The 20,774-nt window shown below is 36.2% G+C and overlaps 1 protein-coding gene across 7 annotated transcripts; it reads left to right on the forward strand.

Annotated features, from left to right (window-relative positions):
• The first annotated feature begins 1,896 nt into the window (after positions 1-1,896).
• arl6 (ADP ribosylation factor like GTPase 6) lies at positions 1,897-19,501 on the forward strand. 7 transcript variants are annotated; one of them, XM_003219134.4, is made up of 9 exons: positions 1,968-2,040; positions 2,188-2,232; positions 3,179-3,329; positions 5,329-5,390; positions 6,129-6,197; positions 9,537-9,631; positions 11,910-12,039; positions 13,255-13,310; positions 18,504-19,501. In XM_003219134.4, exons 3-9 carry the CDS (start codon positions 3,207-3,209, stop codon positions 18,527-18,529), a joined length of 561 nt encoding a protein of 186 aa, XP_003219182.1. In that variant the 5' UTR covers positions 1,968-2,040; positions 2,188-2,232; positions 3,179-3,206; the 3' UTR covers positions 18,530-19,501. The 7 variants fall into 7 exon arrangements, with proteins under 7 accessions (XP_003219181.1, XP_008105937.2, XP_003219182.1 ...); XM_003219133.4 differs by lacking the exon at positions 2,188-2,232 and having other exon boundaries at positions 1,897-2,040; XM_008107730.3 differs by lacking the exon at positions 2,188-2,232 and having other exon boundaries at positions 1,901-2,040; positions 3,176-3,329.
• Positions 19,502-20,774: the final 1,273 nt, after the last annotated feature.

Consider the following 20,774-nt stretch of genomic DNA (forward strand, 5'->3'; position numbering starts at 1 on the left):
AGGGGAATTCCACACAGGAAACAATCAGGGCCAGCTAACACCTCCCAACAAAGTATTCCCATCATCAAAGTCTGGCAAATCCTGTTTTCTCAGGGCCACAGACAGTAGAAGCACATAAAATATCGCAAACAACATCACTCTGAAAACAAGGGTATTCCAGACAGGAAACAATCAGGGCCAGCTAACACCTCCCAACAAAGTATTCCCATCATCAAAGTCTGGAAAATCCTCTGTTTTCTCAGGGCCACAGACAGTAGAAGCACATAAAATATCGCAAACAACACCACTCTGAAAACAAGGGAATTCCAGACAGGAAACAATCAGGGCCAGCTAACACCTCCCAACAAAAAATTCACTCAGGGAGGAAACAGCCAGGCTTTAAAGCTGCAAGGCCATTACATCCTAATCATTTTTCCTAATTGCAGCATTCATACTTGCCTCCAACAAACAAAAAAAACCAATCAGAAATATTGTATATTCACAACCTTTAGGAAATAATATCCCCTGATGGCGCAGCGTGTTAAAGCGCTCAGCTGCTGAACTTCTGGACTGAAAGGCCACAGGTTTGAATTGGGGGAGCGGAGAGAGCCCCCACTGTTAGCTCCAGCTTCTGCCAACCCAGAAGTTCGAAAACATGCAAATGTGAGTGCATCAATAGGTACTGCTCCGGCGGGAAGGTAACGCCGCTCCATGTAGTCATCCCACATGACCTTGGAGGAGTCTACGGACAACGCCGGCTCTTCGGCTTAGAAATGGAGATGAGCACCAACCTACAGAGTAAGACACTACTGGACTTAATGTCTGGGGAAAACCTTTACCCTTGACCTTAACTACCACCAATACCTCAATACTTTATTTCCCATACCACCATACTTCGCCACAGCAACGCGTGGCCGGGCACAGCTAGTGTACATATAAATTATCAAGAGAGCCAGTGTGGTCTCGTGGTTTGGTGGTTGGGCTATGGGAGCATCTTCACCAGTAGTTCTCAACCTGTGGGTCCCCAGATGTTTTCGTCTTCAACTCCCAGAAATCCTAACAGCTGGTAAACTGGCTGGGATTTCTGGGAGTTGTAGGCAAAACACCTGGGGACCCACAGGTTGAGAACCACTGATCTACACTGCAAAATTAATGTGGTTTAGCACCACTTTAACTGCTACGGCTCAATGGTCTGGAATCATGGGAGTTACAGCTTGGGGAAGCACCTGCACTCTTTAGCAAAGATAAGTAAAAGTTGTTTAAAACTACAACTCCCACGGCTCTATAGCATTGAGCCATAGCAGCAAACTGAATTAATTCTACAGTGTAGATGCAATATTTGTACATTTCTTATTTCCTCCTTGGCACAGAAAAACATTATTTCCTTTCTTCACTGCCGCCTTTCAGAGGCCCCTTCCACACAGCTGAATACAATTGAACTGGATTATATGGCTGTTTGGACTCAGATAACTCAGGTCAAACCAGATATTGTGGGTTATCTGCCTTGCTATTCGGGGTTATATGGCTTTTGAGAGATTTCCCATGCTTCCCAGCTGAAAACATATTCCATGCCTCACAGCCTCTGAGGATGCCTGCCATAGATGTGGGCGAAACGTCAGGAGAGAATACTTCTGGAACATGGCCACACAGCCCGAAAGACATACAACAACCCTGTGATCCCGGCCATGAAAGCCTTCGACAACACATATTCAAAGTCATCCTTTATCAGGCGCCTCTTGAGGTTCGAAGTAGTCCTTCCCCAATTTTGCCTTCCAGGACTTCAGCTCCCAGAGTCCCTTGCCATGGGCCAAAGCAGCCGAGGCTTCTGGGAGTTGAAGTCCAAAGCGTGGCTGGATAGTTTCTGTGGGGCTGTAGCGGCCCCTTCCGGCGTGGAGGACCACCGAATGCACACGGAAGGGAAGAGGGAGGAGTGGAAAGTGGGCTGCCTTGCGGGGGGCGTGGCTTCCATGAGGCGGTGCTGTTTCCTAGGTAACGACGCAGGCGTCAGGCGAGCGGAGCGCTTTGAAGGCCCGACGGAGGACGCTGCCCGTGTTTTGTTGGGTGAGTATTATGTGAGAAGGCGTGCGCGGTGAGGGCGGAGGGTGGCCTTCGTGAAGGGAGCCCCGGGTCTCTTTATTGTAACGTTTTTCATATATTTGTCTCTCGCTTTGCCTCTGGGCCCTACCATGTTCCTCGCCCACACAACAGCCCTGCCCATGAAGAAGGCAAGCAACCAGTTTTCAAGGCAGGCAGGTGAGACAATACAGCAAAATAGGCCCACTTCAGAAAGAAATAATGCTGGGTAAGGTCTGAGATCATGTGTCATTTGAATACACATTTTTTGGGGGAAGGCTGCATCATGAAATACTGCTATCTTGCAGTCTTTGTGATGTGAAAATGTACAGCCGAAACTCTCTCATAGTGCATAAAACTCACTTTTTATAATTATGTTTCAAATGCTTTATAACTTGGATCACTTGACTATATTTTAAAATATGCCAGCATTTCTAGTTCAAGTATATATATATATTGTGTGAATTAAATTGTAGTGTAGTAAATATCAGATGATCTACAGAAAATTCTGCCCTATGGGTTGACCAGATGCGGTCTTACCTATGTTTGTTTTTAGGATCCTTGTTTTACTTTGATTATATAATTACAACACCTTACTAAATAATTATTACCATGTTTATTATTGAGAGTGATTTAATATATTAGGAGCAATTTATTTACTATATTAGGAGTAATTTGTTGATACATTCAGTAGTCTGGTTCCACCTCAGACTATAAATTATGGTACATAGCTGTCTGTCCACACACCAAAGGAAAAGTGCTTCAGATGGACAGGTCATAAGTAGCCCAACTGCTTTGACAAGGAGACTCTTCCAAAATAATCAGCTTATCTTCTAGTTGCTTGCATTAACCAACTTGCTGTGACACCATTTGAAATCATTTTCTCTCATGGCGTTGTTGCCTTAAATATCAAAGGATCTTTGCCCTCATGTGGAAAAACTCAGGGCTATGTCTGTTTTTACTGTTGTTTTTATTGTTGTTTTTATTGTTTTTATTGTTATTTTAAAGCTAAGTGTATTGTTTTAATCTATTTCTGTAAACCGCTCCGAGCCAAACTGGGAGTAGCGGTATACAAGCCTAATAAATAAATGTGTAATTTCAGTAGGCATATTCTTCACAAAAGCAGGTTTTGATTGTGCCATTCAGTCGAAATTATGGGATTATTTGACAAGCTGGCAGGCTGGCTTGGCCTGAAGAAGAAGGAGGTTCATGTTTTGTGCCTTGGACTGGATAATAGTGGCAAAACAACAATTATCAACAAACTGAAACCATCTAATGTAAGTTGTCATTTGATCCTTGCCTGGAGGAAATGTAAATGAATGCAATTTACATTACGCACAAGATTACTTATATATAGGATTATATTATTGTACATTCTCTGGAATGATTTGATTGCTTTATTATTTTGCATCTGGATAAGCTTTATAATTAGAAAGATGCTAATGGAAATTGTATTCAGATATTCATGTGTTTCATGAAGTGGCTGTTACAGCAATAATTACATCAGTTGTTTTTTGTAAAATATATATGTATTGTTCATAATCAGTACTAAATATACAGTATTTTAAGAGTCACACACTATACTTTTCATGGCCTATATGATTTGTGAACTCCCACTGCAGTTGCCATATTATGAGCCATTGAATAAACTACTTGTGAAATTGGAGAGAAATCTTAGGAGCATCATTCAGAACTGTGTTAGAGGGGGAAGAAAATGAATCAAGGAAACACTTGATTCATGTAAATATTCTTGCTTGTTTAAAAAACTGTTTGACCCAACCATGTTAAAGGACTTTAGGGCTATCAAATATGTTCCCAGCCCCAACACATGATGCATCAACTCTGCCTATTTACCAGTAGGAGATCGGGATAATCTCCATTTCTAAATATAGGTTGACTAGTTAAAGGAGATGCACCTTAGTGACATGAAAATGTGTGTGCATGTGTGCGCATGCACACGCACACATATTTTAATTGCAAAAATTTAGAATACAAAAATCACACGCCAACACATATAGTAGATTGTATCCTAAAGCTGCTTTGAGTCTCCTTGTGGAGAGAAAAAGGGGTATAAATAAACATAGGAAGTAGTAATATTCAGAGTTTCTTGTTGTAGTAAGTCAGCTTTCAGGTAGTAAAATATAAAAATTAATTGATTCTGTAACCTGGTGTAGTTTGTTACTTTTCCTTCCATTCTATAAATTCTTCCAAAATTGGAAATTCTGAAATTTTCCTGAAACTGCTTGAATAGGCACTAATCCTACATCTTTATTCTCTGCTACCAACACAGAAACAGTTCACTGAACTAATTTATTAACATATATTTTGGGACACTGAGTGTTTTTCATGTATTTTATGCCTGTACTTTATTTACTCTTTAATAAGCAGTGTCACTGGTGCTGTCCAGACATATGCATTGTCATATGACCTACTACAATGACATTGGCATGGAATGTGCTTGCTGGAGAATGAATATAGTTTCACAGCAATTATGTCACAATTTGGATGCTATAGAACTACAGAATAAAGGGAGGAATTATGTAATTTGGACACCATGACCTTAACAAAATAGTAATAACATGTAATCATTCCTCAGAAAGTTGATCACCTGTGCTATCCTTAAAATGAATGAGTTAAAACTATCATTTAAGAGAGACTAGCAATAAGAATCTGAAAGGTCTTTTGTTTCCTTTTCTGTCTCTTGCTATTGCCAGCTTTATTATTGGTCATAGTTTTGAAGTATTCTTATGTGTTATCTAAAGCTTGCAGTTTTACTTTGATCAATAGAAAAAGCAGGTTTACTTATTTTTATTTTATGTGAGAAAGGTATGTTTAGCTTTGAGAAGAAATAGCTACCTTTAAATATCTGATATCATGTGGAGCATGCTTGTTCTCTAGTGATGCAAAAACCTGAACTTGAATCAGTGGACTCAGATTACAAGAAAAGAGATTCTACTTATACATCCGGGAACAATTTTTTTAGTGTAAGACGTTGAGCAGTTCAATGCACTGTCTCAAAAGGAAGAAAACTCTCATTTCTTGGAGTTCTTCAGAGAGGTTGGATGATCATCTGTCAGGAATGCTTGAGATATATTTCCTGCATTTTGAACTGTTGAAGTTAAAGCAATAAAACACCAAATTACTGAAAATTGAATTACTAGAGCAGGAAACTCTGAACAGGGTATTGAACTGAATGGTCCTTGTAGTCTGAGTTTCTGAGTTTTTGTGATAAACTGAACATAAATTACTTTTAAAGACAAAGGTTGTGTTTTATAGGCTCAAGCTCAAGATATTGTTCCCACAATAGGATTTAGTATAGAAAAATTCAAGACCTCAAGGTAAGACTGATTTAGATTTTTTTCTCATCTGTATTTTCTAATCTAAATCCAGTTGCTAGTCTTAACTAGAGAAGACCTACTGAGCTATGCCTCTTTACTCAAAGCAATTCCCTTCTGTTCAGTGGGACTTAATATTATATGTGTCAGATTGCACCTTAGGTATTTGCATGAACTAGTAGCATAGTACTCAGAAATAAATGCCAGTTTATTTTGTGGGGGGAAGTAATTATATATTTCAGCAGTTCTCAAAGCATACTGAGGGGCTCAGTACTTCCTTCTTCCCCCTCCCCCTCCAAGGTTTCCTTCCTTTTTCCTGCTACCCGCCTCCCTCACCCCCAAAAGTGTGCCCTCCCCAACCAAAAGCCTTTTTTCCTTGCCTCTCTTACTGCCTAGATCTTTTCCACTCGTCTTCTTTGCTTCCAAAATCCTATTTCCCTCCCACTGCTCAGGGGATGCTTTGATTGTGCTTTTCCTGCATGGCAGAAGGAGGTTAGACCGGATGGCCCCTGGGGTCTTCCACTGAAATACTGTTAAGTTTATATTGGTCAAAACGTTTCCCCATTCCTGATATGTATACATTATATATAATATAATATATAAACATTTCTTGGGGCTCCACAAGAAACTTTTGCTTCAAAAAGGGTTCAGCAACTGAAAAAGTTTGAGAACCCCTGATACATACAATTCCAAAATTAAATGTTTTTCCATTCTAATTTTATCTTTTATTTTCCTTTATAGTTTGTCATTCACTGTGTTTGATATGTCGGGTCAAGGTAGATACAGAAATCTTTGGGAGCACTACTACAAGTAAGTATTTTGATTATAAAGCTTGCATTTGCACTATGTAAACACATAATAGGGCAGCCATACCAGCAGGACTAGAACCCCCCAGTTTTACTTAAGCACATCTAACAAAATATGTCATCTCTAGATTTTTCTTAGACCTCCCAGACAATTATGTGTTATAATCAGCCAGAAATTACCATAGAGTTGCCCTGGTGGTTTTTGAGAATTCCTAGAGAAGATTCCTTTAGGATTTTTTTCAGTCCTTCAGGGCAACCTGTGGTAATTTTCAAACAGAAGTAATTCATTTCAGTTTCCACAGTAAGTTCAGGAATGTATCCCTTGTAGATGATAAAAAGGTGAAGGTTTTCCCCTGTCATTGTCCAGTCCTGTCTGACTCTGGGGGATGGTGCTCCTCTCAATTTCTAAGCCGAAGAGCCGGCATTGTCCGTAGATGCCTCCAAGGTCATGTGGCCAGCATGACTGCATGGAGCACCATTACCTTCCCCCAAAGCGGTACCTATTGATCTACTCGCATTTACATTTTTTCAAACTGCTAAGTTGACAGAAGCTGGGGCTAACAGCGGGAGCTCACCCCACTCCCCAGATTCGAACCGCCGATCTTTCGGTCAGCAAGTTCAGCAGCACTGCGGTTTAATTTGCTGCGCCACCAGGGGCTCCCTGTAGATATGAGGGGCATATTGTATTCAGAAATTAAAATTATATAATAGTTTCTTTATGAAATTTATGAAAAATATTTGGTTAAAACCGTTGTTGTGCAATATGATAAATATGCAATTACAGTAGTCTCACTTATCCAACGTTCTGGATTATCCAACGCATTTTGGTAGTCAATGTTTTCAAAACATCATGATATTTTGGTGCTAAATTCGTAAATACAGTATTGAACTACTTTTTCTGTCAAATTTGTTGTATAACATGATGTTTTGGTGCTTAATTTGTAAAATCATAACCTAATTTGATGTTTAATAGGCTTTTCCTTAATCTCTCCTTATTATCCAATATATTCACTTATCCAACATTCTGCCGGCCCATTTATGTTGGATAAGTGAGACTCTACTGTACTTGATTACAACATTTTTTAAGACTAGGCCAAAGGGGAAAGAATACAGAATACTTTGGAGTTCCAATTTCCAACATGAAAATAAGTATTCTTGAAAATAGCCTATGTTTAGAAAAACTGTATATGGCTCCAGAAAAAATTGATAATATGAATATTGCAAACCAACAAAATGATAATTTTTTAGAATATATAAGACAAGGTCAATTGCCCATTCTATATGCCTGTAGAATGCATCATTTTATGCAGTTATGGCTTTGGCATAATAGAAAAAGATAGAGAAAAAAATTGCATTTATAATTGGTCAATAATTTTATATATATTATGTAATATATAATATATACTATATGAAACTCTCTTAAGGGGTTGGTTTAACCTCCAGTTTGCTAGTAAAACTGAATTACCATGTCACAAAAGGATGCATGTCGGAAAAGTATGTCACCAACAAGAAAAGTTTAGAAAGCTCTGTTTAGAGACTTCTGTCGGATTGGTGATAAAGCTGACATCAGAATTCTGTACATACTGTAGTTTTCTAATGAATTCCTATTAAAGTACAGTACTTCATGAAGACTCAGACACATAATGAATAATCCACAGATATATAATTCAATACAGGGATTTCTGTGCAAATTGGAAGACATGTACAGAATAACCAATGGAATCAAAACACTAAGGATTATTTTTAGTTTGAATGCACATTTTCATTATTTTATTCACCCTGAAAAACTATTAACTTGAACATACACTTTAATCTTTTCGCCCTAAATTATACAAAAGGTTAATTTTTAAAGTGAATTCCCTTTGTTGTGATAGATTTATTTTTACCTCCTTGAAGCAAATTGATTAACACATTAATCAAATTAACATATGAAATAGTCATCCACATTGGGACTATTACATTGGCCTAGAGCTTCCATGTTCTTCTTTAATGCATTACAATTCCATTTTACAGTCATCTTTCAGTATATGTGGAACCCTTGCTTCTCTCCTGGTCAAGTAAGTTTGTATGTGTGTGTGTACAAACATATACACATACTTCTTTCAGCCTCATCCACACATTTTCCATTAATCAGATATGGTGCATAGTGATTTTTTTAAAAAAAATAAACTTTTTAATATCCTGCTGAGAAATTCAACAGTTATACCCAAGGATTAATTGGTTGATTGTGTAAAGGAAACCTAGTGGCTCTGTTCCAATAGCTATTACAATATGTTTGAAGAGGATCTATGCCTAAAGATGTACGTATGTGGTTATCTGGTTTGTGATATGCATTCACTTAAGTGTTACTTAAGTGTAAATACAGCAGTACTATATTCTATCGTTAGGTGGCAGATTGCTTTAAGCATTATACCATTTTCCAGGTGATAATAGTTTTAATAGTCTTGGGAGGAGAGCAATGACAAATCTCGATAAAATAGTTAAGAGTAGAGACATCACACTGGCAACGAAGGTCTGCATAGTTAAAGCAGTGGTATTCCCCGTAGTAACCTATGGATGTGAGAGCTGGACCATATGGAAGGCTGAGCAAAGGGAGATAGACACTTTTTAACTCTGGTGTTGGAGGAAAATTCTGAGAATGCCTTGGACTGCAAGAAGATCAAATGAGTCCATACTCCAGGAAATAAAAGCATGACCGTTCACTGGAGGGAAGGATATTAAAGGCAAAGATGAAGTACTTTGACCACATAATGACAGGATGCCTTGGAGAAGATAATGATGCTGGGGGAAATTGAAAGAAAAAGGAAGAGGTGGCTTCCAAGAGCAAGATGGATGGATGTTATCCTTGAAGTGACTGACTTGACTTTGAAGGAGCTGGGGATGGGGACTGCCTACAGGAAGCTCTGGTGTGGGCTGGTCCATGAGGTCACAAAGAGTTGGAAGCGACTGAATGAATAAACAACAAAAATAGTTTGTATGTACTCAAGGGGATGTGGTCCTAGGAGAAGAACTATAGTGCTGTTCCTCCTTCTTGCTGAGAAGAACCTGCCCTCCTGCCCCCCATAATGGACCTGGAATGAACCATAGATGTCTACGTCAGTATAGGGGCACACCGTGACAGTGGGCATGACTTAGGGTCTCAGTTGCCCTAACTACACTCAAACAATTCAGACACAATGCATCCAGTTCTGATGGCTACAAAAGGTTCAATGCATCAAAGTCAGAACTACCGCAACCTAGACATAGTAAAATAACACACAGTGAACTAATATTTTGACTACATGCTTTGTTATCAAATCCTAGAAAGCCTGTAATTTGTTTCTTTGCTTTCTATATTGTGCAGGGATTGCCAAGCTATTATTTTTGTTATTGATAGCAGTGACAAACTAAGAATGGTTGTGGCCAAAGAAGAACTTGACACACTCATGAATCATCCAGGTGAGGAGACCTTGTATCTTTTAACTCAGTCCTATTCCTACTACCTATTTTTAGTTTAAAACACCTCTTTTGGTGTAAAGTCTGTATTTGTATATACAGTTCATGTGCCTTTCCTTCAGTAAGTATAAACTAAGGCCCCTTCTACACTGTCATATAATCCAGATTATCAAAGCAGATAATTCACATTATCTGCTTTGAACTGGATTATCTGTCACTGCAGTATAATCCAGTTCAAAGCCAATAATCTGGATTTTATATGGCAGTGTAGAAGAGGCCTAAAATAAAGGATTTGCCAATTAGTTTCAGGGAAAATTACAAAGTGTTGGTTTTTACCTTTAAAGTCCTATTATTATTATTATTATTATTATTATTATTATTATTATTACCCCTCTTTATCCCCCCAAAGTGGCTTGACATAAAAGCATTAGTATACAATTTAAAATATATAATTATGCAAAAATTAAAATATAATTAAACACAAACCGCACTAAAAAATTCACAGTTAAAATCCATCAAAACAGTTAAAGACCACAGCACCCCCAATTAGATCTTAAACACCTTAATCTTTAAAAACCTGTCTGAATAAAAAGGTTTTAGCCTGCTGCCGGAAGGACAGCAGGGAGAGGGCCATTCTGGCTTCCCTGGGCCCAGGTTATCCACATGGTTTGGGTCCAGGTTACCCCTAGATCACCTTCTCCCATACAATCTGCCCCATACACTTAGGACCTCTGGGGGACAGCTGCTCCAGCCTGCTAAAACCCGAGTGGTGGCCGTCACCCAGAGGAGCTTTTCATCAGTTGCCCCAAGACTGAAATGATCTTCTGGAAAAGGTGTGACAGATAGATCAGCTGTCAGAATTTAAGACACAATTGAAGACCATCTCTTTTGGAAAGTCTGTCTGGTCAATTTTAAGTTGTGAATTTTAATCTGCATTTCATTAGTGGATTTTAACTATATGTATCTTGTTGTATGTCTTTTCTCTCATGCTTTAATTATGTTGTATCCCGCCTCGAGTTGCAGGGAGAGGCGGGTAATTTATTATTATTATTATTATTATTATTATTATTATTATTATTATTATTATTATTATTATTAAATTGTACAAATATGTTTGCATGGGCAATTCATGATTCTCTAAGGCCCATGGGCAGGATGTGGCTCTACGAAGTCATTTTCCCGGCCCCCACCCTAAACTTTAGAATTAAAGTCACCCTAAGTCAGAAGCGACTTGAAGACACACAATAGCAGTAATCCTAATTTACTTGACTATCTCATCAGCCAAATGCAGGCCCACACTTCTCATTGAAATACTGGTAAGTTTATGTTGGCTAAAATTGTTGTTTCGTGGATTTTTTGCACTGCCAATAAGATATGTGCAGTGTGTATAGGAATTCATTCATGTTTTTTTCAAACTGTAGTCCGGCCCCCTAACAGTCAGAGGGACCATGAACCAGGCCTCGGCTTCAAAAGTTTGAGGACCCTACTCTAGGTGTTAGTGAACTACAACTCCCATTGTTTCTCACCATTGGCTACACTGTCTAAGATTTATGAGTTGCATTCTAGACACATCTGGAGGCCACATGTTGTCCACTTCTGCAATATTTATCTATTAATTGGAGTACCATTATTATGCAACTGAATTCAAAATTAAAACAATTTAATCAGATCATTTAAGAAATAAGGTATTCAGTGAACCTGCACTGAATCACACAGACCTCTCTCCGTTTAAGGTTAATCACATTACATCAGCCATGTTCAAGTTAAATGGAGGAATGTACCCTTAGATATGTTGAAAATTTTTAAAACAGGACTCGGTTCTCAAGGTCTTTCCTAAATTTTGTTTTCTGATACCAGATTATGGGACATCATTCCAAGAGTAATAATAGTCTGTGTGATAATTCCCCATCACTGAGCAAAAGCAGCTATGCAAACTCTCAATCTTTTTTTTTTAAAAAAATTAGAAGCTACTTTTAGCAATTGCACCATGACCTCCATAATTAGTTTGGCTAGTTCATTCATATTATTATCCTCTCACTGTGTATACATCCTGTTGCGGGCCTTTAATTCCTACATAATTTTCTGCAGCTAACAATAGTACCCTTTTTGAATAGAAAAGTTATGATGCAAATAACATTTGAACATACATCCTTAAAACTCTATTTTGGGTTTGAGAATGCTTACTCTACTGAAACAAGCAATTACTGTTGAGACTTCTTTTCTCTCTTTCAGCTTTGTATGAGTTTTTGGCAGTATTAACAAAATATTGCATCATTCCTAGATCTTAAACATAGACGAATACCAATTTTGTTCTTTGCAAACAAGATGGACCTTAGAGACGCTGTGTCATCTGTAAAAGTCTCCCACTTACTGTCCTTGGAGGACATCAAAGACAAGCCATGGCATATCTGGTAATGTTGTCTTTTATTTTCTTCTTGCTTTTATTTGGAATGTTTAAATGGTTGAATAACTAATTTTGCTGCCATTTACTTTTCTGTTTTTCAAATGACACATATAACTATTAATCCATCAAGCAACCCCAAGTAATAAAGGACAATGTTACAAGTCCTTGATACACATGAACAGATAGTTGCATCTATGAGGCAAATGTTGAGTTCATGGGTAAGATTATATTCTTATTTATGTTTTTTAAATGTTTATGTGAAGGAATAAAAGGCCCGGGTCCCATGACTCCTCAGCTCCATGGTGTACAAAAGCCTGAAGGTCCTGCTCTATCAAATCATTGCACCAAAAACATCCTAAAGGAGAATGATGCTAGTTTATAAACAGATCTTCTCAGAAAGATAGGAATCTTTCTGAGAATCCCTTGTGTGGAACAAATTCACTCTGGGAGTGGCCAGGTTTCTAGAATTTACAGCTTGTGTTGGGGAGAATAAATAAAATAAATAACTTTATTTATATTCCACCCTATCTCCCTGAGGGAGCTCAGAGCGGATTCCAGCAACAGAAGGCAAACATTCAATGCCTATGCAATAAAAACTAATACATTGACAGACCACCCAGAACCCAAAATAAACTGACGTATACCACTTTAGACTCACATAAGATTATCTTATCAGTATGGAGAAGGGTATAATAAATCCAGATTCCCAGTAGGAACTACTGAGAAGATAATCATAAGAAGTTGGAATTGATAATGAATGTTTAGTGCACTTTGTAGATGAGACATGCATTTCATCTCACAGTGATATGAAGAGTTGGACTTAATTATTCAGTAAGATTTCTCAATTATAATGTTGTGCTAATTGACATTCACTAGTGTGAAAGAATGTCATCTTGCATCTCCCAGCACCCTTCCATGCTACCTGGAGACTTGCTTGTATATTTGGAGGAAGGGGACTGCATTTGGTCAGGCAGGGAGTTAAGCCATTCAGACAGGGAAGTTACTTGGCAAATATTTTGAATTAGAGAGGGAAATGTGGGGCAAATAAGACCTAAGGGACAACAATTTGAGTTAACTGAAGGCCTGGAACAAAAGCAAGGGAGAAATGGCAAAGACCTTTAGGGATTTTTTTTCCTCTGTATGATTTCAGTTTGATTATCTAAAGAAAATATGATCACCTTATTGTATTTATGCACCATTAAATATATTCCTTTCATTTTAGTGCTAGTGATGCTATTAAGGGAGAAGGATTGCAAGAAGGTGTAGACTGGCTTCAAGGTATCTTTCATCATCTTTTATCTTTCTTATGCTTTCCATGAAACATTCTGTTTTTAATTTTTCCACCATTTCATATAGCTTTTTTCCTACCTATTTTTGCTATCAGATCAAATTACACAGTAAGTATCCTTGCCAATCCCTGTTACTTAGATCAATGTTTTTTTGGCTTCATTCTAGCAAATACTTCTCTAAAATTCCTATGCAAAGTAAGCAAATATACAGCAGTGCCTCCTATCATAAAATATGTAAAGTAATTAAACCCACATTAATTCTCAGAAAAAGTGCTGTGCTCTGAATACAATTTACTTACTTACATTTACCATAATGAGTAACTAGTATACCAAATAGAGTTGTTGTCTTCGATATGTATTTTCTCATATTCAATATGTTTGTGTGCGTGTGTCTGCCATATTTTTGAAAAAAGAAGGGGTCAGACTATAGGGAATCGGAACATGTATAATAAATTGGAAGCTTCAATTCAGCATACACACACACACACACACACACACACACACAGTATATACAGTATATACAGTATATACTATATATAGTAATGATTGAGCGGTTTCTAGTTCTTTTGTTCAATTACTGGAAATAACACTTCTTAAAGTTCTATTTCTGTGGAGTTTATTTAGGGATAATATACAATTATCCCTAAATAATACCACATGCTTATTCCCTTTGACCTTTGTTTTAGGATGTACTGCAGTCTTCATAAATGTGTGACGCCTTCACTGTCAGTGTTTTGATTGTAATACAAAGTATATTTACAAAATGTGTATGAATGCAATGTTTTCTTTGCTGAAATTAACATAAATAATTGCTCTTTATTTTCATTCCAAGCGTAGTTTTGCAAAAGAATGATTTTATGGTAAATGTGTGCAACTTTAAAATATATTACAAAGCATTGTAGAGTCGCTTTTAAAAACTTTGTTCTACAACTTTTCACTCAAGGTAGTTTTATTTAAAAGGTGCCACTAGATGTCAGCAAAGACTGAAAGCTGAGAGGCAGGAAAGCTTTGCTAGATGATATTTGCCTTGTCCCCAGAAAAATACAAGGTGTGAAAGTGTTGATCCATATATATCTTGGGAAAGAATCCAGAGTAGCATATGTCAATAAATGTTATATGTCTGTGTTTTATGCAAAATTTAAAGTTAAAATAATTGAGACATCGAGTGATAAAAAACTAAACTCTAGTATTGATTCAGAACTAGAGTATATTTTTTCAGTTTTTCTTCCATCAGCTCTCTTGCTTGCCTCCTAAACTTATTTTTCTGCTATCAAGTTTAATAAGCAGAATAAGAATTTGTCATGTTTGCTAAAGACAAGCCCAGAACAAGACAGTCAAGTGCCTGTACAGAGGACGATTGCTTCTTCAAACAAATCTTACCATGAAAATGAATAACCTTGTTTTGTAACTCAGTTTTTTAAATGTTTTCAACAGAAGAGAGTGCAGTAACTACCAAAACCCAGAGTTTTAGATTACAAAGGATTTAGGGGAGAGGAAGCATCTGTGCAGTAAACATAGATACTTCGTGTATGTTTGGTTCTCCTTTCTCTATTAAGATGGAAAAAGAACCAAGAAGATTCAGTTTAGTCATAACATTTTTTTAAAAAAATTTATTTATAGTTTTAATATACAGTGCACACTTTTAAAAACGGGGATACAAGTGAGAGACATAAGGATCACAATATAAGGAAAGAAAATAAGAACCTAAGAACCAAGGGCGGGGGAAGTGATGGAGGGAAGCTAAAAAAGGAACCAAAAAAAAAAAGAAAAAAGAAAAGGGAGGGGTGGTGAGGGAAGGGGAATCGGGGGTTACATCAAGGATAGTAACAAGTTTCAGGGAACGTTAACAACAAGGGAAGTAATCTTCCATTTTTTTATTTATTTTTTTTGCTTTCTAATCATTTTGACACTGTATTCAAATTTCTAATGTCTATTTATATCATTTTCAAGTAAGTTTCCGTTCATTTCTTAAAATATTCTTCCAATTTGTTCCAATTTGTGCTTCTAATGTATTTTCCTTTGGTTTCTTTCAAAAGGAACGTAAGTTTGTCCATGTTTTTTATCTCTTCTAACTTGTATAGCCATAGTTCTTTTTTCGGAATTTCCTCCATTTTCCATAGCTTCGCGAAAGACATCCTGGCGGCTGTAGCGCAATATGTAAATAGAACATCATCATTTTTAATAAATTCAGCTTCACTATCTAAAATTCCTAATAGATAATATTCTGGTTTTAATGGAAAATTCAGCTGTAAGATTGACTGTGTTTCATAATGTATCATTTTCCAATATTTTTTTGATTTTTCACACGACCACCAAAGATGGTAAAATGAACCCTCTTGCGTTTTACACTCCCAACATCTCTTATCATAATTTTTATACATTGAGCCTAATTTTTTTGGTGTCATGTACCATCTATGGAAAATTTTTAACCAATTTTCTTTTAAATCAGAAGCATAAGTATATTTCAACTTTTTATTCCAAATCTCCTCCCAATCTGCTAATTTAATAGGATGACCTATATTTATAGCCCATTTAATCATACATTTTTTAACTTCTTCCGTTTCTGTTGCCCACTCTAATAATTTAGTATAGATATTTGAAATTATTTTCTTTTTACTTGTTATTATTTTATCCCATATGTTATCGTTTCTACCAAAGCCAATTATATTATCTTTATTGTACTGTTCTTTTATTTGAGCATATTGGAACCAAGAGGTCCCCGGGAATTTCTTTTTTATTTCTTCTTGTGATTTTAATACACATCCATCTTTCTTTATAAGTATAATGTCCTTATATTTTGGCCATTTAGGCCAGCCTAATATATTTCTTTGTTCTGCTTCCAGAGGTGAGATCCAGAGTGGTATCTTATTACCATAAAATCAGTACTTGTATTTTTCCCAAATTTTTATTAAAGCTGATCTAATAAAATGATTCCCAAAGTTCTTTTCTGTTTTTCTTTTTTCATAGCCAATATATGCATGCCATCCACGGCGTAGGTCCATTCCCTCTAATGCTAATATGCTCTCGTTTTCCAAAGTTGCCCACTCCTTTATCCAAAGTAGTGCACTTGCCTCAAAATATAATTGCAAATTTGGTAATCCGAAACCTCCTCTTTTGGTTAAATCAGTCATAATAGCATATTTCACTCTTGGCTTTTTGTTTCTCCAAATAAATTTTTGTATCTCTTTATTCCATTCTTTAAAGATATTATTGTTCCTAATTATCGGTAGGTTCTGAAACAAATATAGTAGCTTAGGAAGCACATTCATCTTTATAATTGCGATTCGGCCTAGAAGTGAGATATTTAAATATTGCCAGTGTTGTAGGTCTTTCTTAATCTCTTTCCATTTCAATAAGTAATTGTTCTCTAATAGTTTAGCATTTTTCGTTGTAATCCAAATTCCTAAATATTTCAGTTTTGAAACCACTTTTATTCCTGTCAGCTCTTGTATTTTCTCTTGGTTTTTCTTGCTTATATTTTTCGCGAGCATTTTTGTTTTGTTTTTGTTTATATGAAAACCTGCTAATTGGCCAAATTCTTCAGTTTTCTGAATCCATTTTCTTATCCGAGTTGTTGGCTCTGCAATGATGCAAATTATATCATCCGCGAAAGCTCGGATTTTAAAATCGTGGTTTCTTATTCTTAACCCTTTCAGTTGATCATCTTGTCTTATATTTCTAATTAATATTTCTATTGCAAATATAAAGATTGAAGGTGAAAGGGGACACCCTTGCCTCGTACCTTTATCAATACTGAGTTCTTTCGATTGTTGGCCGTTTATCAGTAATCTAGCAAATTGTTTATTATAAATTGCTTCTAAGGCATTCAAGAAATAATAGCCTAAATCAAGTTCTTTGCCTAATAGTTTTAAAAAACTCCAATTTAATTTATCAAAAGCCTTTTCGGCATCTAAGGCAAGCATAACTACTTCTTTCTGATGATAATGTTCGTAAAATTCAATAGCATCAACCACACATCTAACATTTTCCTTTATATTTCTTTCAGGTAAAAAGCCATTTTGTTCTTTCCCAATCCACTCATTCAAAAACAGTTTGAATCCATTTGACATTATTGCCGTAAAAATTTTGTAGTCCGTATTAAGGAGGGAAATCGGTCTGTAATTGCCTACGTCCAATTCATCACCTTTTTCTTTGGGAATCATTATTATGTCCGCCTGTGTCCATGAATCAGATATTATTTTCTCTTTCAGTACCGCATTCATAATTCTCTTTAGCCAAGGTATCAGTTCATCCTCTAGTATTCTATAAAAATATATAGGGAAGCCATCTGGACCTGGCGCTTTGTTCACTTTCATTGTTTTCATAGTTTTCCTAATTTCTTCTTCTGTTATCTCCTTATTTAGTTGTTCTCTCTGTGTTTCTGTGATTTTTTGTAAGTTTTGTATTCCCAGATATTCTTGGATTTTTTCTAAATTTATATTCTCTTCTTTGTACAGATTAGTGTAGAACTCTTCAAATGCCTGAAGTATTTCTTTGTCTTTCACAAGAACTTCATTACCTTTTTTTATTTTTGTAATTTGTTGCTGTTGTTTTTTCTTTCTCAACTTTCTCGCAAGCCATGCTCCTGGTTTATTAGCGTTTTCGAAATTATACTGTTTTATGTATTTCAGCTGGTTCGCGGTCTGTTCTAGTTCCAAGTTTCTCTTATTGTTTTGCAAAGTTCTCAGGTGTTTTACTAGGAGGTTATTGTGTGGTTCTTCTTTTAACTTTTTTCACACTTATTTATATCATTATTGATCTTGTTTAATTTTTGGAATTTCAGTTTATTTTTCTCTGCTTTTTGTTGGATTAGATATCCTCTAATTAGTTTAGTCATAACATTTAACATGGCTCTTTTTTTCACTTTGGGCACATATCCCCTTAACCACTTCTTAAATGTAATCAACCTCAGTTTGCACAATGTCCCAGAAAAGGCACATTGTATGCAAAAGAAAAGTAGGAAAGGGAGTCCACAAAACTGCAAATGTCCTCCTGCTCAACCAAACTGGTCGATGTTCACATATAATCCCAATGTTTTCTCTGAAAACCAAAACATAACTGTTGACTGCAGAAGAGCTATATAAATGTGAACACTTACTGCTACATGGCTTTGTATGGTTGTTAGAAAAATTATTAGTGCAATATAACAGCATTTTAATGTGTGTGTTTTTTCCTTACCCAGATCAAATTCAATTAATGAAGACATGAAAAACCAATGAGCTATGAAAATGTCATAAAGATTATTTATAGATGTAACTGAAGAGCATTGAAGATAAAGGACTTTTTAGGTCTGTTTGTTCTCTCTCCCTGCCCCCTTTTTTTGGCTTTTATAAAATCCCATTGGGATTTTTTTTGTAACAAAACATAGCTCACATGCACATTCATGTTATGGACCAAAAATGTAGGTGTGGTTGGAACAGTTCAATCATTGTATGAAAAGACCAGTGTGCTTTGAGTTATGGGCTTTGTGTTGTCTCCCCTCTGCCCCCCTCCCATGTGTCCTATTAAAAAAACTGCCCATTTGTGATAAACACATTGAGATAAACTATGGTATAGCAGCATGTCCACAATGAAGAAGTGGCTGCCAGAAACCTTAGGCACACATGTTCCTCTGCAAAGCTGTAAGGGGCAACATTGGTAGCTCTTTTTCTGATCTAAGCCTTGGCTTTTCATATCACTCAAGCCAGGGATTGTACTTTATAACAAACTCACATTCTCAGAATAAGACAACTTCAAATTGTGAAGCAGTCTTTTAAACTAATCAAAGCTTGTTTTAAGTCAAAATTTCTTATCTAGTTGACACAGCAATTTTATTGGGGGGGGGGCACCTAAAAGCAGCCCAGTGTATTCATGGTTTCATAGGATGAGTAACACCAACCAAGGCTTACACCAGCATCTTCTTTATCATACTCAGCTTCCTAAACTGTGATTTAATATTTATCTGCAAATTAGTCTCTTTTACCAGAATTTGCTGTGGACCTTTGGCAAAAGTCAATTGAATTGTTTTAAATGGAAAATAGCTATAAAATTAAAATTTTTCATATCTTTTAAGTTAAATATGGATTCTGGTTTATAAGCCATTATGGATGTTTATAATTTTCTGTTGGTATGTTCTCAAATTATAGTGTGTTCTGTAATAACTGAAACAATATTTTGATAAATAAAATAGTATATGGTTAACATGTTGGAATTTTGTTTGATTTAAGATGACTTAGAGAATAGTGTCCAATTCACAAATGACCTGAAGTTCTTCGAATTTAGACATCAATTCAGTTGTTACAATTGGAGTGGATGCTTTGAATGAATGAAATTTAAGAAATGCTGATTTTACTGACTTATTGATTCAGTAGATTGCTATACTATTGTTGAACAAACAACTATATTTAGCTGTTAGTATTCAAGCAGATGTCTATTGTCTAAAACTTTGCCTTGTGTAATCCATTTTATCCTTGACCCTAATTCATTTATATATTGTTAGTATTTCATATGGATACATAATCTGGAGTTCTTAAATTTTACACTAATCTGATTTTAACCAAAACATATGATGTAACACTGTATTCGGAATGTCACAGAAAAATATAAGTTGGTTCTGGAAAACTACAGTGGATCTTACTGCAATAGGGAGAAGATTCAGATAAAACCCTTGGTTTGGAAATGTCTAATATACACTTGATTTTGTTAACATAATTACATCTTTCAACATGGCACTTTTAAATGGTTTTTCATGTGAACTGTTGCCACTATTGAATTCTGACTGATCTCTTTCAAATTCTGGCTGTCTTTCCCACACACATCCATGCAGAAAAATACTACACTGAATCCAGAGCCTCCCAGAAAAAAAGACAGTAACTTTTCCAATTCCCTGGAAAGCATTTGGATGAAAACATCATGCATCTTAGAAGGAACTCCTTGGCAGTAAGAGTACTTTGGCGATGGAACCAATTGCTAGAGAGATTATGGTGGGATATTCTTCTCTAGATGTCTTCCAGTTGGAGGTTCTAGAGATCCTGTATTGAGCAGGTGATTGGAGCTTATGATCCATGGAGCTCTTTACAACTCTATAATTCTAAGATTCACATCCAAAATTGGCTTTCATTTCATTAGTTTTGTTGTGCAGTTTTGTTTTGTTTTTCACTTCTCATCTTTTCTAGTGCTAGAGTTGACTTAAAGTTGGAAATCCTAAGCAGAGCAGCTGATGTCTGGGACTCTTGTCTGGGATTCTTATTCATAGGGTCACCACAAGTCAACATTGATGACAAATAACAAATCCTTACATATGCTGGGGCCCACATTTGGCACAACAAGGTACGATAGAAGCAGAAATTAAGATATCCAACTATTCCTGTTTACAGTAAAGCTTCAAGCAAATGGTTTAACACTTTTAGTTCTGATCCAATGTAGTACACACACAAAATATATTTATTGTTGTTAATAATTTGATTTATTAGGA

The sequence above is a fragment of the Anolis carolinensis genome, chromosome 3, assembly GCF_035594765.1.
Source record: "Anolis carolinensis isolate JA03-04 chromosome 3, rAnoCar3.1.pri, whole genome shotgun sequence".
Classification (NCBI taxonomy): domain Eukaryota; kingdom Metazoa; phylum Chordata; class Lepidosauria; order Squamata; family Dactyloidae; genus Anolis; species Anolis carolinensis.

Excerpts from the sequence above, each read along its gene's own strand:
- arl6 (XM_003219133.4), top strand. The coding sequence starts at position 3,207 with ATGGGATTATTTGACAAGCTGGCAGGCTGGCTTGGCCTGAAGAAGAAG. Across the intron at positions 5,391-6,128 it reads GAAAAATTCAAGACCTCAAG|TTTGTCATTCACTGTGTTTG; the intron begins GTAAGACTGATT and ends TTTCCTTTATAG. Across the intron at positions 13,311-18,503 it reads AGGTGTAGACTGGCTTCAAG|ATCAAATTCAATTAATGAAG; the intron begins GTATCTTTCATC and ends TTCCTTACCCAG.